The 18,368-nt window shown below is 39.7% G+C and overlaps 1 protein-coding gene across 3 annotated transcripts; it reads left to right on the top strand.

Moving 5' to 3' along the window:
* The first annotated feature begins 6,734 nt into the window (after window positions 1-6,734).
* On the top strand, window positions 6,735-18,368 carry si:ch73-352p4.8 (cystine/glutamate transporter). 3 transcript variants are annotated; one of them, XM_041780827.1, is made up of 13 exons: window positions 6,735-6,868; window positions 6,950-7,179; window positions 9,081-9,207; window positions 10,433-10,548; window positions 10,655-10,780; window positions 10,995-11,094; window positions 11,173-11,217; window positions 11,305-11,428; window positions 11,514-11,617; window positions 11,709-11,805; window positions 12,926-13,075; window positions 13,164-13,341; window positions 14,169-18,368. In XM_041780827.1, exons 2-13 carry the CDS (start codon window positions 6,960-6,962, stop codon window positions 14,231-14,233), a joined length of 1,452 nt encoding a protein of 483 aa, XP_041636761.1. In that variant the 5' UTR covers window positions 6,735-6,868; window positions 6,950-6,959; the 3' UTR covers window positions 14,234-18,368. The 3 variants fall into 3 exon arrangements, with proteins under 3 accessions (XP_041636761.1, XP_041636760.1, XP_041636759.1); XM_041780826.1 differs by having other exon boundaries at window positions 6,935-7,179; XM_041780825.1 differs by having other exon boundaries at window positions 6,857-7,179; window positions 14,169-18,367.

Below are 18,368 nucleotides of genomic sequence, written 5' to 3'. Positions count from 1 at the left end.
GGCGTGTGTCAACAAAGTCCAGTTGTTTTCCAGCTTAGTTACTTCTCTCTAAGAAAAATCAGTCGTGAGCCTGGCATATTTTCTGTGTCTTAGCTTGAGTCGGAAGCTAAAGGTGCAACAATTTTTTATTTGATTGAAAATCTGTACGTATTTATGATATTTTTCTGGTACCAGTTTCAAACCACTACACCAAAGAAGTATTCTGCAAGGTGGCAAAGACCATTGAAGCAACAGCGTGGTGTGCAAATCAACACAGACACACAGACAGACACGTTGCTAATCATAGTAGTTGCAAAACGCTCCTCCAGCTATTTTTTCATTAGTACCACTTACTTTTCCAGCCTTTTGTTCCCCATCCCTACTTTTTTTAGATGTGTTGCTGCCATCAAATTTGAAATGAGTAAGTATTTCTCCATGAAATGATAAAACGTCTCCAACGTGTGATATGCTGTTTATGTTATATTGTGAATAAAATATGGGTTTATGCTACGTGCAAATGATTGCATTCTGATTTATTTTGATTTTACACAGCGCCCCAACTTTTCGGAAATGGGGGTATAAATGCAAAAATAAGATATTGGTCAGACTTTGTCCCCCTGAGGTCCTCTGGAAAAATCAAGGTTATATTTCTCAGAGAAAATCCATCTTTCTGAAGGGCACTGAGATGTTTTTCTTGCAGCTGAATTAAAGGGAAATGTTTGAAGCTTTCAGAATTGTAAATGGTCTTTTAGTATAAAAAGTGCTTCCTTTATATAAATAAATATAACAACATTTTCTACACCTTATGTTCATCATGTTAATTTTAATGTGACCCTGAATTCAGATTTAAACCACCCTCTCTCTTTCACTCTCACAATTTTACAATGGGTTACCCAGACATCCACGGGGCAGGGAGGAGGTGTCTCCTAGCAACTGGTTCTCTGCTGAAGCATGTGGTCAGCCAGCTTTCTTCTAGAAAAGGAGAACGACGGCACAGCGCTGTGGTGGGTGTTAAGAACTGATGCAAGGATGGAAATCTAGTCCACAATATGAAGAGGGGGGAAAGAAAATAGATGGACTGGAGGACTGAATGAATGATTGTCAATTGCAAGCCTTGGTATTCTTGGCAATGAGGGGAAATGTTTGACTACATCACGGCCCCGTCAGATTAATGCAGCGCAGTACAGCGAAGCACTCTATCATGAGGGACATAAATTCCCCTGCTGGACAGATTTACATTGATCCAGCCCGTTGAGATGAGATGAACACACCCCCTTTAGGTAATATAGTCTCACAATCACCCATCAGACTCCCATCACAGCTGTAGCACTGCCATCCCCGCCTCTCAGGGATGCTTCTACAAGCTGTCCAGCATAATGTGTGAACAGAGGGAAGTTTATTTACATGTTCATGGTGGGATACCGTGTTTAAAGGAAGAAGGAACCAGACTCATTGGGACATTAAGACATTGTAGAGTCAGCTATTCAGCCACCAGACTACATTAGCTACAATTCAAAATGAGTTGCCTGTCTGAATGTATAACTTCTTCAACTACCTGTTAAATTAGGGTGGCTGCAGTCCCAAAAAAGTTGGGACATTGTCTAAAATGTGAACAAAACAGAAAACAATATCCTTTTCTATCCCTTCTCAATTGAATCAAATATTTCATGTTCCAACAGATAAACTCTTTTCTTTTATGGAAATATGTACACATTCTGAATTTGATGCCTGCAAAGTGTTCCAAAATAGTTGGGACACAAAAAAGACAAGATATTTAATGTTCAAATCAGGGATGCATGGCCATATATCGGTATCAGCAGATATTGAAATTTTGCCAATATTTACATTGGATATTTTGGCCGTGCATATGAGCATATATCACCTGTAAAATCAGGCCATATATATTAATGAATTAGTGTAGTTTTAGGCTGAACCAACAGACCTATGTAAGTTGAGATCTTTTTTTTAATTCATTCTTATTCTTTAAACTTTAACCCCTTAAAGCCTGTTGTATCATATTTGATACATACATTTATGATACCTCTATCTAATCAATATGATCAATAAATTACTTAAAAACAGAAAAACTTCTGAATACAATCTGAAAAATGAAAAAAATGCCCTCTGGTGGATTATCAGCTACCAAAAACACCTAATATAACAAATGAGGTACAAAAAATATATAGTATGTTAAATTTTATGGAAATTTGGATTTTTAGATTTCAGTAGAAAATGAAATAAACATTTCAGTTCCAAAAAATTAGAATTTTCTGGCTATTATTTGTGTTTTCAGGCTTTAATGCATTAAAGTGTGTTTTAGGGAAAAAAAAGTTTGTTTCTTTTTTCATCCTCAAACCTTAAACTGTGTTTAAAGGATGGCATTTTTAGTCATGTAAAACATATTTAAATATCGGTATCGATATCGGTATCAGCTAAAATAGATCTATAAATATCGGCATATCGAATATTGGCAGAAATCCAATATAGTGCATCCCCAGTTCAAACTGAGAAATTGAATTTCTTTAAATGAGTCCCAAAAAGGTCGGGACAGGAGCGTGTCTACCATTACTACTTTTTTAAAATCCTTTCTGTGTAGGACTACTCGTACTTTTTTTAAACCACTGAATATAATTAGGTATTTTTGTACTTTTTTCATATTACAGAGCATCTAACAAAAACTTCTTGATTATATTACACACAGTGGACAAAGGAATTTCAAGATCTCTGGAGATGGTCTTGTAACCTTCATATTTTTCCACAGTTTTGCTTCTGAAGTCCTCAGACAATTCTGGGCCCTTCTTTCTCTTGTCCTTGCTTGGTGTGACACACACAGACACACAACACAAAGGTTGAGTCAACTTTTATACACTAACGGGCTTCAGGTGTGATTTCTAGATTGTCAGCACCTGTTACTGCCACAGGTGAGTTTAAATGAGCATCACATGCTTGAAATAAAATGATTTAGCCACAGTTTTAAAAGGCTGCCAACAATTTTGTCTGGCCAATTTTTGAGTTTTGTGTAAAATTATGTTAATTTTGGCTTTTTTCTCCTTTTTTCCCCCAATGCACATAAAACAAATAAACATGTGTATATCAAAAACATTTGTAATTGCAACAATTTCTGGGAGAATTGGTGTATTTACTGAAAAAATTTCAGGGGTGCTAATACTTTTGTCCATGACATATATGCACATATATATGAAAGCAAACCCTGTCTGTGTGTGAGAGAGCTAATTAGCTCCCAGGATAGAGAATCATAAACACATTATATCTCATAACAAGGCCTGTAATTGGAGGATTTAGGACTCTAGGGCTCATTTCATGCATGCAGCCCATTGCCACAGGTGATGCCTCCATGTGTACAGTATGGAGCGGGATTTTTCTCTCTGCATTTACCTTGAGCAGGTAATTGATTATGGGAGAGATTTGTAATTTAATTGAAACAATGATTGTATCATGTTTTAATGCTACTATGGAGCTAGATTCCCCAAGAGTCACTGTTACAGGGGCCCTATGTTCTCATATAAATATAGTATATGCATGCCGTATAAATGCTGGAGAGATCTTAAGCATTCGTTGAAGTAATTTACGTAATGTAAAGGCTTCCATGTGAAGGCTCATGGGAAATGTCAGAGTGTATCTCCTTTCTGTTTGTCCTCCGTTTGAGAAGAGCCAATAGGAGAAAAAGTTGGGGTGAGCGGTTGGAGCTGATTTCAACTGGGTGAGGATCTGAAGAGGTCAGATGGTAAACAGCAGGGGAGTTCACATCCCTGGGGGCAGGAGCCTGTGAGTGAGTGTATGTGTGGTTGTGTTGCGGCTGGGTTACCTGCTGAGTGAAGGGGCTAAATTCAGACCTGCCCCAGGATTTCACAGTGTGATGCTCAAGATGTCCCAGGGCCTCACCTGGAAGATGGAAGAGGTAGTAAGTAACTGTGAGTCTCAGTGATGGATCATATGAGGTGAGATGAGGTCGCCATCTAGTGGAGAGAAACTACAGTGCAGCCAGCTTTGAGTGAATAAACTCCAGTAGAGTCACGTGGATTTACTGCCCTCTGCTGGTCAAACAGCTGTAATGTGTGAGTCAACAAGGGAATGAAGCTGTTTTTATAAGTAGTTCAGTTTATTACCTTGGAATATTTAGGGCTGAATCATTGACTGATTTAACATACAACTCAAATTCCAGAAAAGTTGGTACACTGTAAAATGTGAAAAAAACAGAATTCACAGTAGAACATGAACAACATATCAGATGTTGAAGCTGACATTTTACCATTTCATGAAAAACATTAGCTCATTTTGAATTTGATGGCTGCAACACATCCCAAAAAAGTAGGGACAGGGTCTTCTGTTGATGAAATGTCTAAACTGCAGGCCAGTTCTGCATCCAGACTCTTCCACTGTGAAGCCATGCTGTTGTGCCCACACCATAGGCACTAATGTAACCTCATATCAGGTATGCAGGCTTTTAAACTATGCACTGATAAAAGCTGGATGGTCCCTGTCCGTTTATGGTCCATAGGACATAGCCTCTATAATTTAAAATTTGGACTTGTGATCACAGATCAGAACAGTTTTCCCCTTTCCCTCACTATATTATAAATGAGCTTTGGCCCAGAGAAAATGGCGACGTCTATGAATCATGCTCACATTTAGCTTCTTTGTCGCGTGATAAAGCTTCGGGTTGCATTTTGATGGCATCTTAAAACAAAAAGAGGAGCAGCAAAAGTAGGCATGCAGTGAAAAGAGGGCAAAATGGGTGAAAAGGGGCAAAAATATGCATGAGGTGGCAAAAGAGGGGGAAGAAAATTAGTGAACAGTAAAATTGGGCATAAAGTGGCAAACATGGGCAAAATATGCTTCAAAATCAGCAAAAATTGAACGACAGTGCAACAAAAGACGTGGCAACAAGGGCATAAAGTGGAATAACAAGGGCAAAAAAGCATGAAAGGAGTAAAAATGGCACAAAAGTGTTAAGAGTGGCAAAAGGAAGTGGCAAGCAAGGGTGAAAAGTGGTAAAAATGGGTTAAAACCAACAAAAAAGTAAAATAGATAAATAAATAAATAAATAAAAGATTGGGAAAAACGGTGAAAAGCGGCAAAAATTGTATATAGTAAGCAAAAATGAAAGACATTGGCAAAAAGTGGCAACAAGAAGTGCCAAAAATGAGCATAAAGTCAAAAAACAGGGGCAAAATTGGCAAATAGTAGCAAAAATGGGCGTGAAGTGGCAAAAACTGACAAAAAAAAGCAGTAAAAAAGCATTTAAATGGGCAAACAGTGGCAAAAATTTTCACCCCCCCCCCCCCCCAAAAATCAGTGAACAGTGGCAAAAAAGAAGTAACATACATAGGTTAAGAGTGGAAAAATGGGTGAAGACCGGCAGGAATTGGTTAAAGTTGCAAAAATTGCTTAGAAAGAAATAAAGAAAATATTGAATGGGCAGAAACTTGTACAAATGAATTAAAAGTAGCATAAAAGTAGCAGAAATGTGTGGAAAGTGGCAAAAAGGAGTGCCAAATATTGGCATAAACCAAAAACAGGGGCAAAAAATGGGTAAACAGTAACATAAATGGGTGTAAAGCAGCAAAAAATGGCAAAAACAAAACAGTAAAAAAGTGGGTGAATGGGCAAAAGGTGGCAAAAATGAATTAAAAGTAGCATAAAAGTAGCAAAATGGGATTGAAGTGACAAGAAGAAGTTGCATGAGGCAAAATGGGCAAACAGTGGCAAAAAAAATTGATCCAAAATTGAAAAACTTAAGGCAAAAAATGGCAAACAGAAAAAAACGGGGAATATGGCGAAGTGGGGAAACAGGCATGCCTTGATATCACCCATAATTCCCAGCTGGGGAGGGCATTCTATAGTCCACAGACATTTCTGTGGGCGGACCTGGTCATATGCCATTTTTGCTGATTTAGTGCAGTAGAATGCTGAAATGTTTATTGGCTCTAACAGCGGGAACGCCCCCAAAAACATCCTCCATCTCTGCATCTGAGATGTTCTTCCAATAAAACCAAACATCACATGATCCTACTTTACTCAAGACATGTGCACCATAAATCTTGAAGTTCTGCAATATGTTTTCTGTCTGAATTTTCAAGCATAGCCAAATGACAGCTCCTGGCATGTGCAGATTTTAACACTTGATGCATTTTGACCTAGTGTGACCTCTTGGTATGTACAGTTCTGTGTGCGGAGGAATTTTAACAAGCACAGCTATCGCTCTGCCAGATGGAATGAAAGTGACATCCATAGAGTGGTCAGTCAAGTGAAAATAGGGGAAAACAAGCTACAAGTGTAGCCACAGTGTTGTTTTCCATTTGCCAGAGATATTGCACAAATATGCAAGGTTTTGCTTGAGCTGCATGTGCATGAAATATTTTAGGCTTTAGAGGGCACAAGATTTAAAAAATGTCAGAGTGTTGTTCTTGAGCATAGCCCTCCTGCAGTCTGTGCAGCTGCCTCCACAACACCCTGACCCCCTTTCCCCCAGAGCCCAGGAAGGCCTCTGTCAAGCTGCATACAGACACAAACAAACAGCACAATGTGGCTGAGTGTGACGACTTTAAACTGCTGTAGTTACTTTCTGAAGCTCTGGAAGACTGCTGGCTTTGTTCCCCACTCGGGCTTTAAGGGGGGTTGGAATGGGTGACAGCCAATGAGGGGAGAAAAACATGCAGGAGAAACGAGGGGGGAGACGGGCCCATGTTGTTGCTAACTGTCTTTCTCGACCACAGCTTCATGAGCCTTCAAACTGCTGCTAATGTGCATCCAGAAGGGTTAACAGGAAGCAAAAAGAGGACTGTTGTTTGCCATTCGGGGGAAAATCAACAGCTGACGTCTCACTGGATTGGCTTCTGTTTGCAGTTGAGCAACAATCAAAGCAGAGGTAAGAACGTAGCTTTGCAGGGCTGATATCCAATGGTGTTAATAAGCAGAAACTCAATGTGCACAGTTTGTGGTTTTCAAGTGAGAGAGGAATGGAGGTGAAGAAAGATGAAGATGGCAAGAAGGAGAAGAAGGAAGAGGAGGTGGTACACCTCAGGAGGGAGATCACCCTGCTGCCTGCCGTGTCCTTCATCATCGGTACAGTGGTGGGCAGTGGGATCTTCATCGCACCCAAAGGAGTTCTGATGAACAGTGGCAGTGTGGGGCTGTCCCTGCTGGTGTGGGCACTCTGTGGGGTTCTCTCCATGTTTGGTAAGCTCATTGATGGAGTTATTAGCAGTGGTGTCGCTAGACTTTCTGACTGGGGGGGCTAACTTGAGCAGGGGTGGCCAGAAGTACATTGCTATGATTTTCCTGATATCTAATTTTGTGTGTATTTGTTGCACTTGATATTTCATGTTATCTAATTAATTTTAATAGACAAATATAATCTGAGCAAATACTGCACTAAATCAACTTGTTAGATTAGGATTCCATTAATTAAGGAAACCAAGTCTACTTTGCTCTATGTAAAAACATAAAGAGCCCCCTTTGATATATCCTGAATTAAATGTGATTAACCATTTTTTTAAATAAAAAAATTCAATAGAATTTTTCTGACAAAGTGAAGTAGACTAGAAGATCTCAAAAAGCAACAGATCATGCCACTATCTAAAAAAGAAATAAACAGATAAGAAACAAAGTCATTGACATCTATCAGTCTGGAAAGGGTTACAAAACAGTTTCTACAGCTTTGTGACTGCAGTCAAGAATGATGAGAGCCATTAGGCACAAGTGGAGAAAACTTAGAACTGTGGTGAACCTTCCCAGGTGTGGCCAGCCTATCAAAATGACTCCAAGAGCACATAAAAGACTCATCCATGAGGTCACAAGATAACCAAGAACAACATCTAAAGACATGCTGGGACAGTGAGAGCCACTGACCACAAATAGAGAAAACCTGGAACTATAGTGAACTTTCCCAGATGTGGCCAGGATACCAAAATGACTCCAAGAGCACATCGATGACTCATCCAAGAGGTCACAAAATAACCCAGAACAAAATCTAAAGACCTGCAGCCTGTTGCACCAGCGTAAGTTCTGCCTTAAGTTATGGTGTAAAGTCCACACTAAACCCTGAAACTAGTTAAGCTCTAACTTAAGTTGTGTCATTGTTCAGTTACACCACAGAGATGTAAAGTTGATCTTAACTAGTAGAGATTTACGTCCAAACTAACCAAAATATTGTCGCAGATACGATGTATTCTCTTACTTTAACCAATCACTCAAAAGCATTTTTTAACCCCGTGTTTTCTACAGATACTAACAGCTAAAAATGTTTGCTAACTGCCGTTAATCATCAAACAGCATCCAGTGTGAATGAAAAATATGACAAGGCATGTTGCCTATGTGAGTATTGTAAAGCCTACAGTCTAAACCTAGAGACAGTATAAAATAACACTGATATCGAGTGGTAAAATTGCTAATAACACGAGATAATACAACAGTGGATGGCAGAAATAATCTCTGCTCATGGAAAACAACAGTTATTGATCATGGAGAATGCAGTGCTGACACCAAATTCCCAGTAAAATCCTCAACTCCTGGTCATCCTCCGGGTTATCAGGTCTTTTGAAGCTATCACTATGACAGACGTATTCTACAGAGGACTTTATGCCCAGTAGGGGGTAGGTGTAAGATTTAAGTTATATTTTCTATATTGAAACTATCACTGCTGGTGCAACACCTTAAATGTTAGGAGAGTGTAAACTAAGTCGTAAGTAAGAACTTACATTCAAACTAGGTTACGTCTGAACTTATGCACAGCTGGTGCAACCCATAGCTGGGGGACACAGTGAGAGCCGTTGTCCACAAATGGAAAAAAGTTTAAATTTAAAATGATTCAGTTAAGGTCAGTGTTCATGATTCAATAATAAGAAAGAGAAAATCTAAGAGGTTTTTTTTTGATGATCTAAAACATTTAAGTGTGACAAAAATGAAAAGAAAAGAAATCAGGAGGGGGCAAAGACTTTTCACAGCGCCGTATATGCATTCACATACAAGAATTACTAACATGAATTCACCTTGTCTGATTTAACTTCGCATATCTAATAAAACAACGAACTCTTTAGCATCCTAGTTGTCATGTTTAAATATTTTCCCTGGTCTTTTAGGGGCCTTGTGCTATGCTGAACTGGGAACCAGTTTTACAAAGTCTGGGGGTCACTACACTTATCTACTGGAAACACTGGGGCCACTGCCTGCCTTTTTAAGACTCTGGGTTGAGTTCTTATTTATCAGGTTTGTATTTTTTTTTTTGTTCTATTTGTTGATGTAATATATTTTCATGCATCACATCTTTGATAACCAGAAGCATAAGTATTATGTTTTTGGTTTGTTAGTCTCAAACTTTGCACTATTGTCCACTTTGAATAGGGAATAACCTCATCAGATTACAGAGGTGTTACAAATGTGAGGTCCACCTTCCTTGGCAGCGTAATCTATCAATCTGATAACAGCAAGTTTGGGATCAGCCGCAGACTTGGACTTGCACAATGGGCAACGATTCGCTGGGCAAGGCAGTGCGGTGCCCCTGATATCTGAGCATGCTGACAAAAGTCAGAGTCTTTGGATCCTTGGTCCTTCCAGACTTACTATCCTCTGACTGATGGCCAAAGGCACACACTGGACTTAGTTGTGACAACTTCTCGTAGGTGCATTTTCGGGTAACATTGGTAAGATCGTATGTCTTATGCTGACGTGCTCAGGAGACTGGGGCTGGGAGGGGCCAGCTGCTGGATTTTGGAGTGGCAGCTGCGCTTCTATAAGCACCTGGCACGCTTTCCCAGGCCTGATCCAGCTCACAGCATACTGGGTGCTCAGGACCCAGTGTGCCTGACCAGACGTTGTGGGCGGTCACATGCATCATGGGGGGAGTCATCTTGAGGCCTGGATGATGGCCATCAGGAGGCCGGATAAGTACAGGACCAAGGTTGACGCGTTGACGTACCAAACCAGCATATGCTCCCATACCTGACCTGATCTTGCACAAATGTCCACTCTGACTCAAGGATGAACTCATTACTTTTATACAAAGTCAAATTTCAGTGTCATTGGACATCATGTTCATCACTTGCCTGTTAATGCAAAACCTCCAGAGACGCTTTATGGATTTTCTTCAAACTGCAAAAAATGTCCACTCTGACTCAGTGTTGAACTGATAAGATTTTGGAGGTCATTGGTAAAGCTCACCGTGACTTCAAATCTTGTGAGCTTAACGTTCCTGCTTTGGGGGATTTTTGTCAAGTTTTGCACACATCTACACTTGGACCTGAGTTTGAACTGATGAGATTTTGAAGGTCATATTTCACTGTGGCCTTACGTATTATGAGCCCATACCTTGCAGAGGCATACTACCACTAGACAGTAGTTCTACCTTTCACTTCGTATGGTAGAGAAAACAAACAAACTTTGATTTCAGTTGAATTAATACCAATTAAAAGCATGTTTTCGGTTTCCAATCCAGACCTTCCGTGTCCTCCTATGTGTCCCTGGCTTTTGGCCGCTATGTGGTGGAACCATTCTTTGAACCTTGTGCTGCTCCGATAGCACTTGTCAAGCTTGTTAGCATCCTTGGAGTGAGTAAGTGGTTAATGAGTCATCCCAAAATACCATTCTACTGTTCTTCAGTACCTTTTGAGTGCAAAATTCAGATCCATAAAGCTTTATTTTTGCTGTCTTTCTGTAGCGTTTGTTGTGGCTGTCAACTGCTGGAGTGTGACCATGGCCTCTCGGACTCAAGTCACGTTGACGTTCATTAAGATGTTTGCTCTGGTCCTTATCATCATCCCCGGTGTGATCGCACTAGCTAAAGGTGAGGGATGCTGCAGTGACTGCTCAGGGGAACACTCTATCTCCATATTGACAGGCCCTGGTTGGGGTTCAAACCCTGAAACCGCATGTTGTAAGGCAGCATGGTCCATCATCTAGTTGAAATAAGTCAGGACTTTCCAGCTACTGTCACCCACCGGTGGATTTGCAGTAATCTAAGTTGGCCTTTGTCTGTCCCTTCAACTTCTACTTTTCAGGAAAAACAGAAAACTTCCAGAATGGCTTTGAGATTGAGTCTATAACACTGGATCGTCTGCCTCTGGCCTTCTATAATGGCCTATACGCCTACGGTGGATGGTAAATCAATGTTTCCAGCAGTATTAACAGTCTTTATTCAAATCTCTTTGTGTTAATGGATTTCCCTCTTCCTTTTAGGTTTTATCTGAATTTTGTCGTAGAGGAGGTCGTCAACCCTAACAGGTACTTTGATTAAATATTTGAAGCCACATTGCTTTGAAAGCACCATTATCATTAATCTGTCTCTCTGCATGCACCCTGTCTCATCAGAAACATCCCACTGGCTATAATCTGCTCCATGGTGACAGTGACAGTCTTTTATGTGCTTGTTAATGTGGCCTACTACACCATGATGACCCCCGCTGAGCTGCTCATATCTGATGCCGTAGCTGTGGTCAGTACCGGGCAATCAAATGAAAAGACAAACCTGTGACGGTTCACCTGTACTAAACGTCTTTCTTGTGTCTGTGCCTCTGCAGACGTTTGCAAACCGTGCTCTCCAAGGATTGTCCTCTCTGATTCCCATTCTCGTGGCATTGTCCTGCCTTGGAGCTCTTAATGGCGGCTTCTTTGCTGTTCCCAGGTCATCTAGGCCTATACAGATCCTGTGTGCAGAAATCAACCAAAAACAAGCGCTAACATCCTGAATGTAAGGTGTATTGTCTCTGTTGTAGGATGCTGTTTGTGGGTGCCAGAGAGGGGCACTGGCCTCCAATTTTCTCCATGATACACGTCCACAGACATACACCACTGCCTGCTGTTCTGTTTCTGGTAAAAACTTTTTGTTCATCTTCTCCAACAGGGGCAGTTTTAGTTATCTAAAGGCAAAGGCCAATATGAGGCTGACTACTCACTGGATGATCTCCATATCTTCACCAATTTCAAAGACAAGGAGACCACAGATAAAGGGATAGTTTTAGCTTCTTTTAAACATTATATTCTGGATGGCACTAACTAGATGAATCAGCCAGACCATGAGACCAGTTTTACAGTTGCAGTTCCAAACACAAAATCACTTAATCACTTAGAAACCCTCATGATCAAACTCAACTTCAGCAAAAACTGATGATTGGCGTTGTCGGCAGGATGTTATGTCATTTGTACTGTTTACAAATAAAACATAACTGAGACAAAGAATATGGGTGAAATCTGGTTTGACAAAGGCAGCCAGAATCCAGACTCATCCATGAGGTCACAAAAGAACCTAGAACATCTAAAGACCTGCAGGCCTCACTTGTCTCAGTTAAGGTCAGTGCTCATGATTCAATGAGAAAGAGTGGCCAAAAGCACTGCTGACCAGAAAGAGCAAAAAAGGCCCATCTCACATTTGCCGACCTTGATGATCCCCAAGACTTATGGGAAACATTCAGTGGACTGACGAGACAAATGTTGAACTTTTCAGAATTATAGTGATAGCCATTGTCCACCAGTGAGGAAAACTTGAAACAGTGGTTAACCTTCCCAAGAGTTGCCAGCCTACAAATCACTCCAAGAGTGCAACTCCTCTTACATTTGACGTAAAACTAACACAGCATTTCAAAGAACATCCTACCAACAGTCAAACATGGTGGTGGCAGTGTGATGGACTGGGGTTTTTTTGTGGCTTCAGGACCTGATGACTTGCCGCAGTTGGTGTACCCATGAATTCTGTTCTCTACCAGTAAATCCTGAAGGAGAATGTAGGCCCATCACTTCCCAACATCAAGCTCATCACACTTGGATATGCAGGACAATGCACCAGCAAGTCCACCTGTGAATGGCTTGGAAAAACAAAAATGAAGAATTTGGAGTGGCCTTGTCAAAATCTGGACTGAAATCTTAGAGGCTTAATTTAACAGTCAACAGAAATTGAATAAGGAGGTATTATAATGCTTGTATTTTCTATCCACAGTACCCCCTGGTGGTGTTCATGATAATTACAGGAGAGATCTACCAGCTCATCAACTTCGCCTCCTTTTCCCGCTGGTTCTTCATCGCTCTCGCAACCTTAGGGATGCTCATCCACAGGTATCGCTTCCCCCTCCACCCAAGACCTTTCAAAGTAAGTGTCAGATGCTTGCACCAAACTGTACAGCATTCCACTTTACGGTTGCATTTTTATCAGTTTGCAATTTTTGTTAAACCCAAAGGTGCCACTGGCCATTGCTGTGACCTTCACAGTGGTTTGCTTCTTCATTGTGGGTCTGTCTCTGTACTCGGACCCCTGGAACACGGGGCGAAGCTGCATTCTGACGCTGACCGGAGTCCCGGTTTATTATGTGACCGTGCATCGATATCGCATACCACAAAGATGGAGACGCGTCTTTGGTAAGTCTGAACAACAATCACCCAATTATTTTTTTTCTGGAGAAAATGTAGTTTACCATTCAAATATGGTGATGGTCAGAAAAAGTCATACTAACATCTGTGATGGGCTAAAATGTCCTGAGATTTCCTCAGACGGGTGCTCAGACAAATGCTGTTTTTTGACATAAGAATTTGGCCGCTCTCACACACCATGTTTGAACTCCAGTCAGTTTGCCAAGATAGTTTGGTTTGTTTGCTCTAGTTTCACAGGGGTCAGATAAACCCTGATAAGGACCAAACCAATGTACCGAGACTAGGTGAAAAGCTTGGTGTTGCACATTTTTGGCTAAAGACAGCTTTTACTGTAGTTTATCGCCATGAACAAAGGTTGACCTGTAAAAAAAAAAAAAACTACACAAAACTGTGATTTGGTCAACTAGATTACGACTGCCAAACAGATGCATGCTTCTTAGTCCTGTTGCTCATATAAAGATAAGATTACAACAATTCACAGCCTTTGTAATTTTGCTGCTTTGTAATTTCATAACGATTTATTCGAGGAAACTGCTCAGGGAAGACAGAATCAACCTAAAATTTCACAGGCCAATATCATCAGCTAAAATTCATCACTGTGTTGACCACTTAACTACAATTTGGACCATAGCAAAGAAATTGAAGTTGTGAAAACTATCTTTGACTAAGTTTATAAAACCTTGGGTCTCTAGCTTTTCAACTAAAAATCAAATTAGTAAACCCACACTTTACTAGACCTTGGTTTTTCATTTTGCACCTTTTTGTTTAGAACATAAGGCCTTTCTAAAACTCATAAATCTTGCTCTCTTCCTCAGATTACTGCAGCAAACAGCTACAGATCCTTCTAGAAGTGGCTCAACAGGAAGTCAAGACATACTGAAGAACCCAGAGACTGCTTCATACTGATGAACTTTACCACAGACATGTTTTAAGTGTCTATTTGATACTAAAATAATTCCAAGATGTGAAAACCCTCAATGAGAAAAGGCAGCAGAGTTGACATTCTCGTAGAATTTACTTGAATTATAGTATTTTTGCAATGAGGCATTAAAGTAATTTCTGAATCAGAAGAAATCAATGAAAGTTTCTATTTTTTTATTTGAATATAAATACAAATTGCTGACCTTAGTTTTTCAGATAGAATACAGAGTATCGACAATGCTGTAGAAATTGCACCTTGTCTAATATCATTGATTAAATGTGAGCTAGTCAGAAAGAATTAAAGCATGCTTTCAGTCAAAACATGACTTTAATGAAAACTCTTTGTGCTGCATTAGGCACCGACACCTTTTGATTTATTGTAGAAGGAGAGACACCAACTTTAGAAAACAGAACAAGGCACATGCTTGGAAACACTTTACACTTACAGTGCTCTTTAATGAGTGGTACCAGCTCTACTCTTTGGTACCAGGCCCGTCATTGTGAGGCTATGTGAACCTGCTGTGATGCCCAATGCAACAACAATGGAGGACACTGTGGCGATAGTGTTCTTGGTTCTCAGTTTTGCTGCTTTTTGGCACAGCAAGGAGACAAATGTTGATGCAAAGACAGCGACAAGCAAAGAGACAAAATACTAAAGATAAGTACAGGGAAGTTTTGTAGCAGTGCAAACCCAACGAAGACACGCATTTGATTCCTGTGTCAGAAATCCAACTCAGACCATTCTTATTGATGATACGCTCTGGCTTGACGTCACATCTTATCATCGGCACAGCTCGCCAGAAATGATACCAAGAAAGTTTCAGGGTATTAGGTATGGTCTCTCTCACCTAGTCCACTCCAAAAACAGAGTAGAGTCTTGACAAGTCAAGATGGTACCACAAAATGGAAAAGCACTATTACAAACAAACATGCTAAAACCCTTTAACATACATTATTTTGTGGCATTTCAACTCTTTCATCTCCCATGCTGCCCTCTAAAATGTTGCAGCATCAACTGTTCTGCTTGAACCCTTATGTCTGATTTTTGCTTACAGACAAATTCAACCTGCTCTACAAAAATACAAAGAACTCAGTTCTTAAAGTCTATCATAAACAATGATGTTGACATGAGGAGTAACTGCATGCAAAGCGTTCCTCTGTGCAGGTACAAAGTGCCTTTACCTGCTCTTGATGAACATAAACTCTGAGTCAGATGGAACAGACGGTTCTACAATAAATGTACAGACACAATCCTACTACTGTTAGTGCTACTTGTATTACTTTGCTTATTGCTAATAATCTTGCATTACAATCTAAAGTCTAAAGGTAGATCCTTGGAAGCCTAGGAGCCTCTTGCTGGCTTATCAGGCAATATATCGTCTTTGAATTTACATATGTATGAGCTAAATTATATATTAAAATGTGCAAATCAACAAACAAATACATGTAAGAAATATTTCTGTGAAATCCTTCAAGAGCACAGGTTTAGTGAGAGGAAGGAAAGTGATGAGAGATAGCAGAACGTGTAAAGTTTTTGGAAGTGAAGGTGACAAAGAGGCAGTGATGGGAAAACAAAAAGTCACCATGAAGTGAAGATATGAAGAATGACATGTAGATTAATTCAGGGTTGTCACAATACTAGAATTTGAAGCTTTGATATACTATTAAAGATCCAACAATGCTGATACTTTGACACCACTGCAACTAAATTAAAAGCCCTTGGGACCTATCTTCAATTTATTTACCTAAAATTGCTGGTAAACTCATGTTGAATACTGTCGACACTAAAAACAATGGTAACACTAAAGAACTGAAATGTTACCAATGTTTTTGCCTGTTGTTTTTGATTGGTTATTTCTCTCCTACTCACTTGAGGAAATGAGTATGAAATAAAGCTTTTTAAAACACTTGGTGATGCCATCTAAGCATGTGCTCAATTAGCTGTCTAGACAATTGAAGTAGCACCAGCATTACAAGTCACTTCAGCTACGTATTAGTTCTGTTGGAATCTATTCAGTCCCTGCAAACCTGGACGAATGCACTGTAATGCAACCAAAAGCCACTGGTAGCCACTGTAGGTCTGGTTAATGGCTGCTGCCATGCTCCTTTACCCAGATGTAAACAAGTTTATGGATAGCATTGATAGCATCTCATAAGAGCAGCATTTTTTTGGCAGTATTTCGATCTAGAAAATGGAGATATAGTGTAAGTGGGTCATGGCAGCTTAAATTCACATATAACCACTTGACTGAAGCAAAAAATAGCTATATTAAGCTCAAACATGGGGAAGATAGCATACAAGGAGGTTTGCTCACGCTGTGATTTGGTGTTGGATAAAAAGTACAGTTTCTGTGTTTTGTATCTTTTGACTAGTTGGCTACACTTCTGTAAAATTTGTGTTCAATCAAGGCTGTAATTAGTTGTTAGCTTAACACAGATCATGCATCAATGCATTTGGTCAGCTAACCTGTTGTTAAGAAGACTTTGTAAACAAAATATAGCAGTTTATTTAAGATGCAATCACAGTGGGAGCTGGTATATGGTGAAACTAAATTTAGCTAACGCTAGCAGGCTAGCAACACTGATCTTCAACAGGGATGAGTATAATCCAGCACCATTATTGTTCCGCTACCAACACATCCGATACCTAGTGTACCGAAACACAAGACAGATTTTGGTGCTTCATTACGATACATGACCACCAGACCTGTTACATGAAGAAGTTACACCTGTTTCCTTTACTGAAATGTTCCACTGATATCTTATTTCAGAATCATTAATGATATCAAGACAGCTTTGATTCAGCCACCGACTGTTCTAAAAAACATTTTTGTCTTAAAAGTATTGATTCAGGCACTGCTTAAACATCACCACCATTTAAAAAAAAATAGTGATTTAGCACCGGCATTAGAAAAAACAAGAGTATAACCTGACAAAGTCTATGTACAACTCTATGTCAAAATAGTGATAATCCATGATGTTCCTATGAGATGCTATCAATGCTATCAGTTCACTGTTGTTTACATCCGTTTAAAGAGCATTCTGGCAGCGTGTCAGTGGCCATTAACTTAAGCATACGTGGCTACGTTACTATTTATATGGCACATCTGACCATAATCACGTCTGAACTTTTGAATTATCAGTAATTGCTTTCACCAACAAGTGATCCTGCTGCTGACCTTAAGAGGGTTTTAAGCCATTTAGCTGGCCAATCGTGAACATCCCTAATAATTTAGCTGACGGGCTGTGTATTTTTTTTAAAAACACGTGGTATCAAAAAGTATCAGGGTATTGAAAATGCTTACAACCTGTACAACTGTTTTGCTTGAAGTAAGTAATTTCACTTAATTCCTGGCAGAGGTTTGAAATGTTTAGAAGAAAGCAAAGCAGATGCAAACAAACTAAACCAGTCTTTAAATAACAGAGGCAAAAGATTTATGGTGCTTATTTAGATAAAAGAGCTTAAAAATGATTTAGTTGAGCAACAAAAGCAGCCAAATTAAAGATTTTGTGTTATACTAAATCTGAAAATTGTCGAAATCTAAACTAAAAGGACAAAAGTTAAAATCCCTTTAGTTACATTTGCTTTGTAAGGATGTCAGTCTAGGAGTTGGTCTGCTCTCATTTGTTTCTTACTTGTCTTTAGCTGAGTGTTTTCAGTCCAACAAGCACGCTACAACATTCATTTATTTAATAAAAATTCTCCCACTTAATTTAAATGCAGGATTATAACCTGACAAGGGAGAAAAGCGGTTAAAAAGTGGTGCCAACCCCCACCAGTCTGGTCTGGTAATTATTTATTCCAGCAAAACTGAGTTAGGTCTCATGCCGTATATTTGCATTGGTATGTAGGACCGCTAAATATCTAGATGGAAAAATAGGTATTAAAATTTTCTCTTGTCCACCAGATTTTACAGTAAATCACTTTCACTATCATAACGAATAGTAACAATGTCATAATTTGGTTGCTTTGCCTTCATCAACCTTCTTTACTCATTGAGATTTCTTAAAATTTTGGACTGCGTTTTATACATCTTTTCTCACATTTGCATTTGCTTTACCTTCTTCTAAGCATCCCAGTTTCCCACCAATAG

Source organism: Cheilinus undulatus, linkage group 23 (assembly GCF_018320785.1).
Source record: "Cheilinus undulatus linkage group 23, ASM1832078v1, whole genome shotgun sequence".
Taxonomy (NCBI): Eukaryota; Metazoa; Chordata; class Actinopteri; order Labriformes; family Labridae; genus Cheilinus; species Cheilinus undulatus.
Note: the sequence above shows the minus strand (reverse complement) of the source record. Positions and strands in the feature narration are given on the sequence as shown.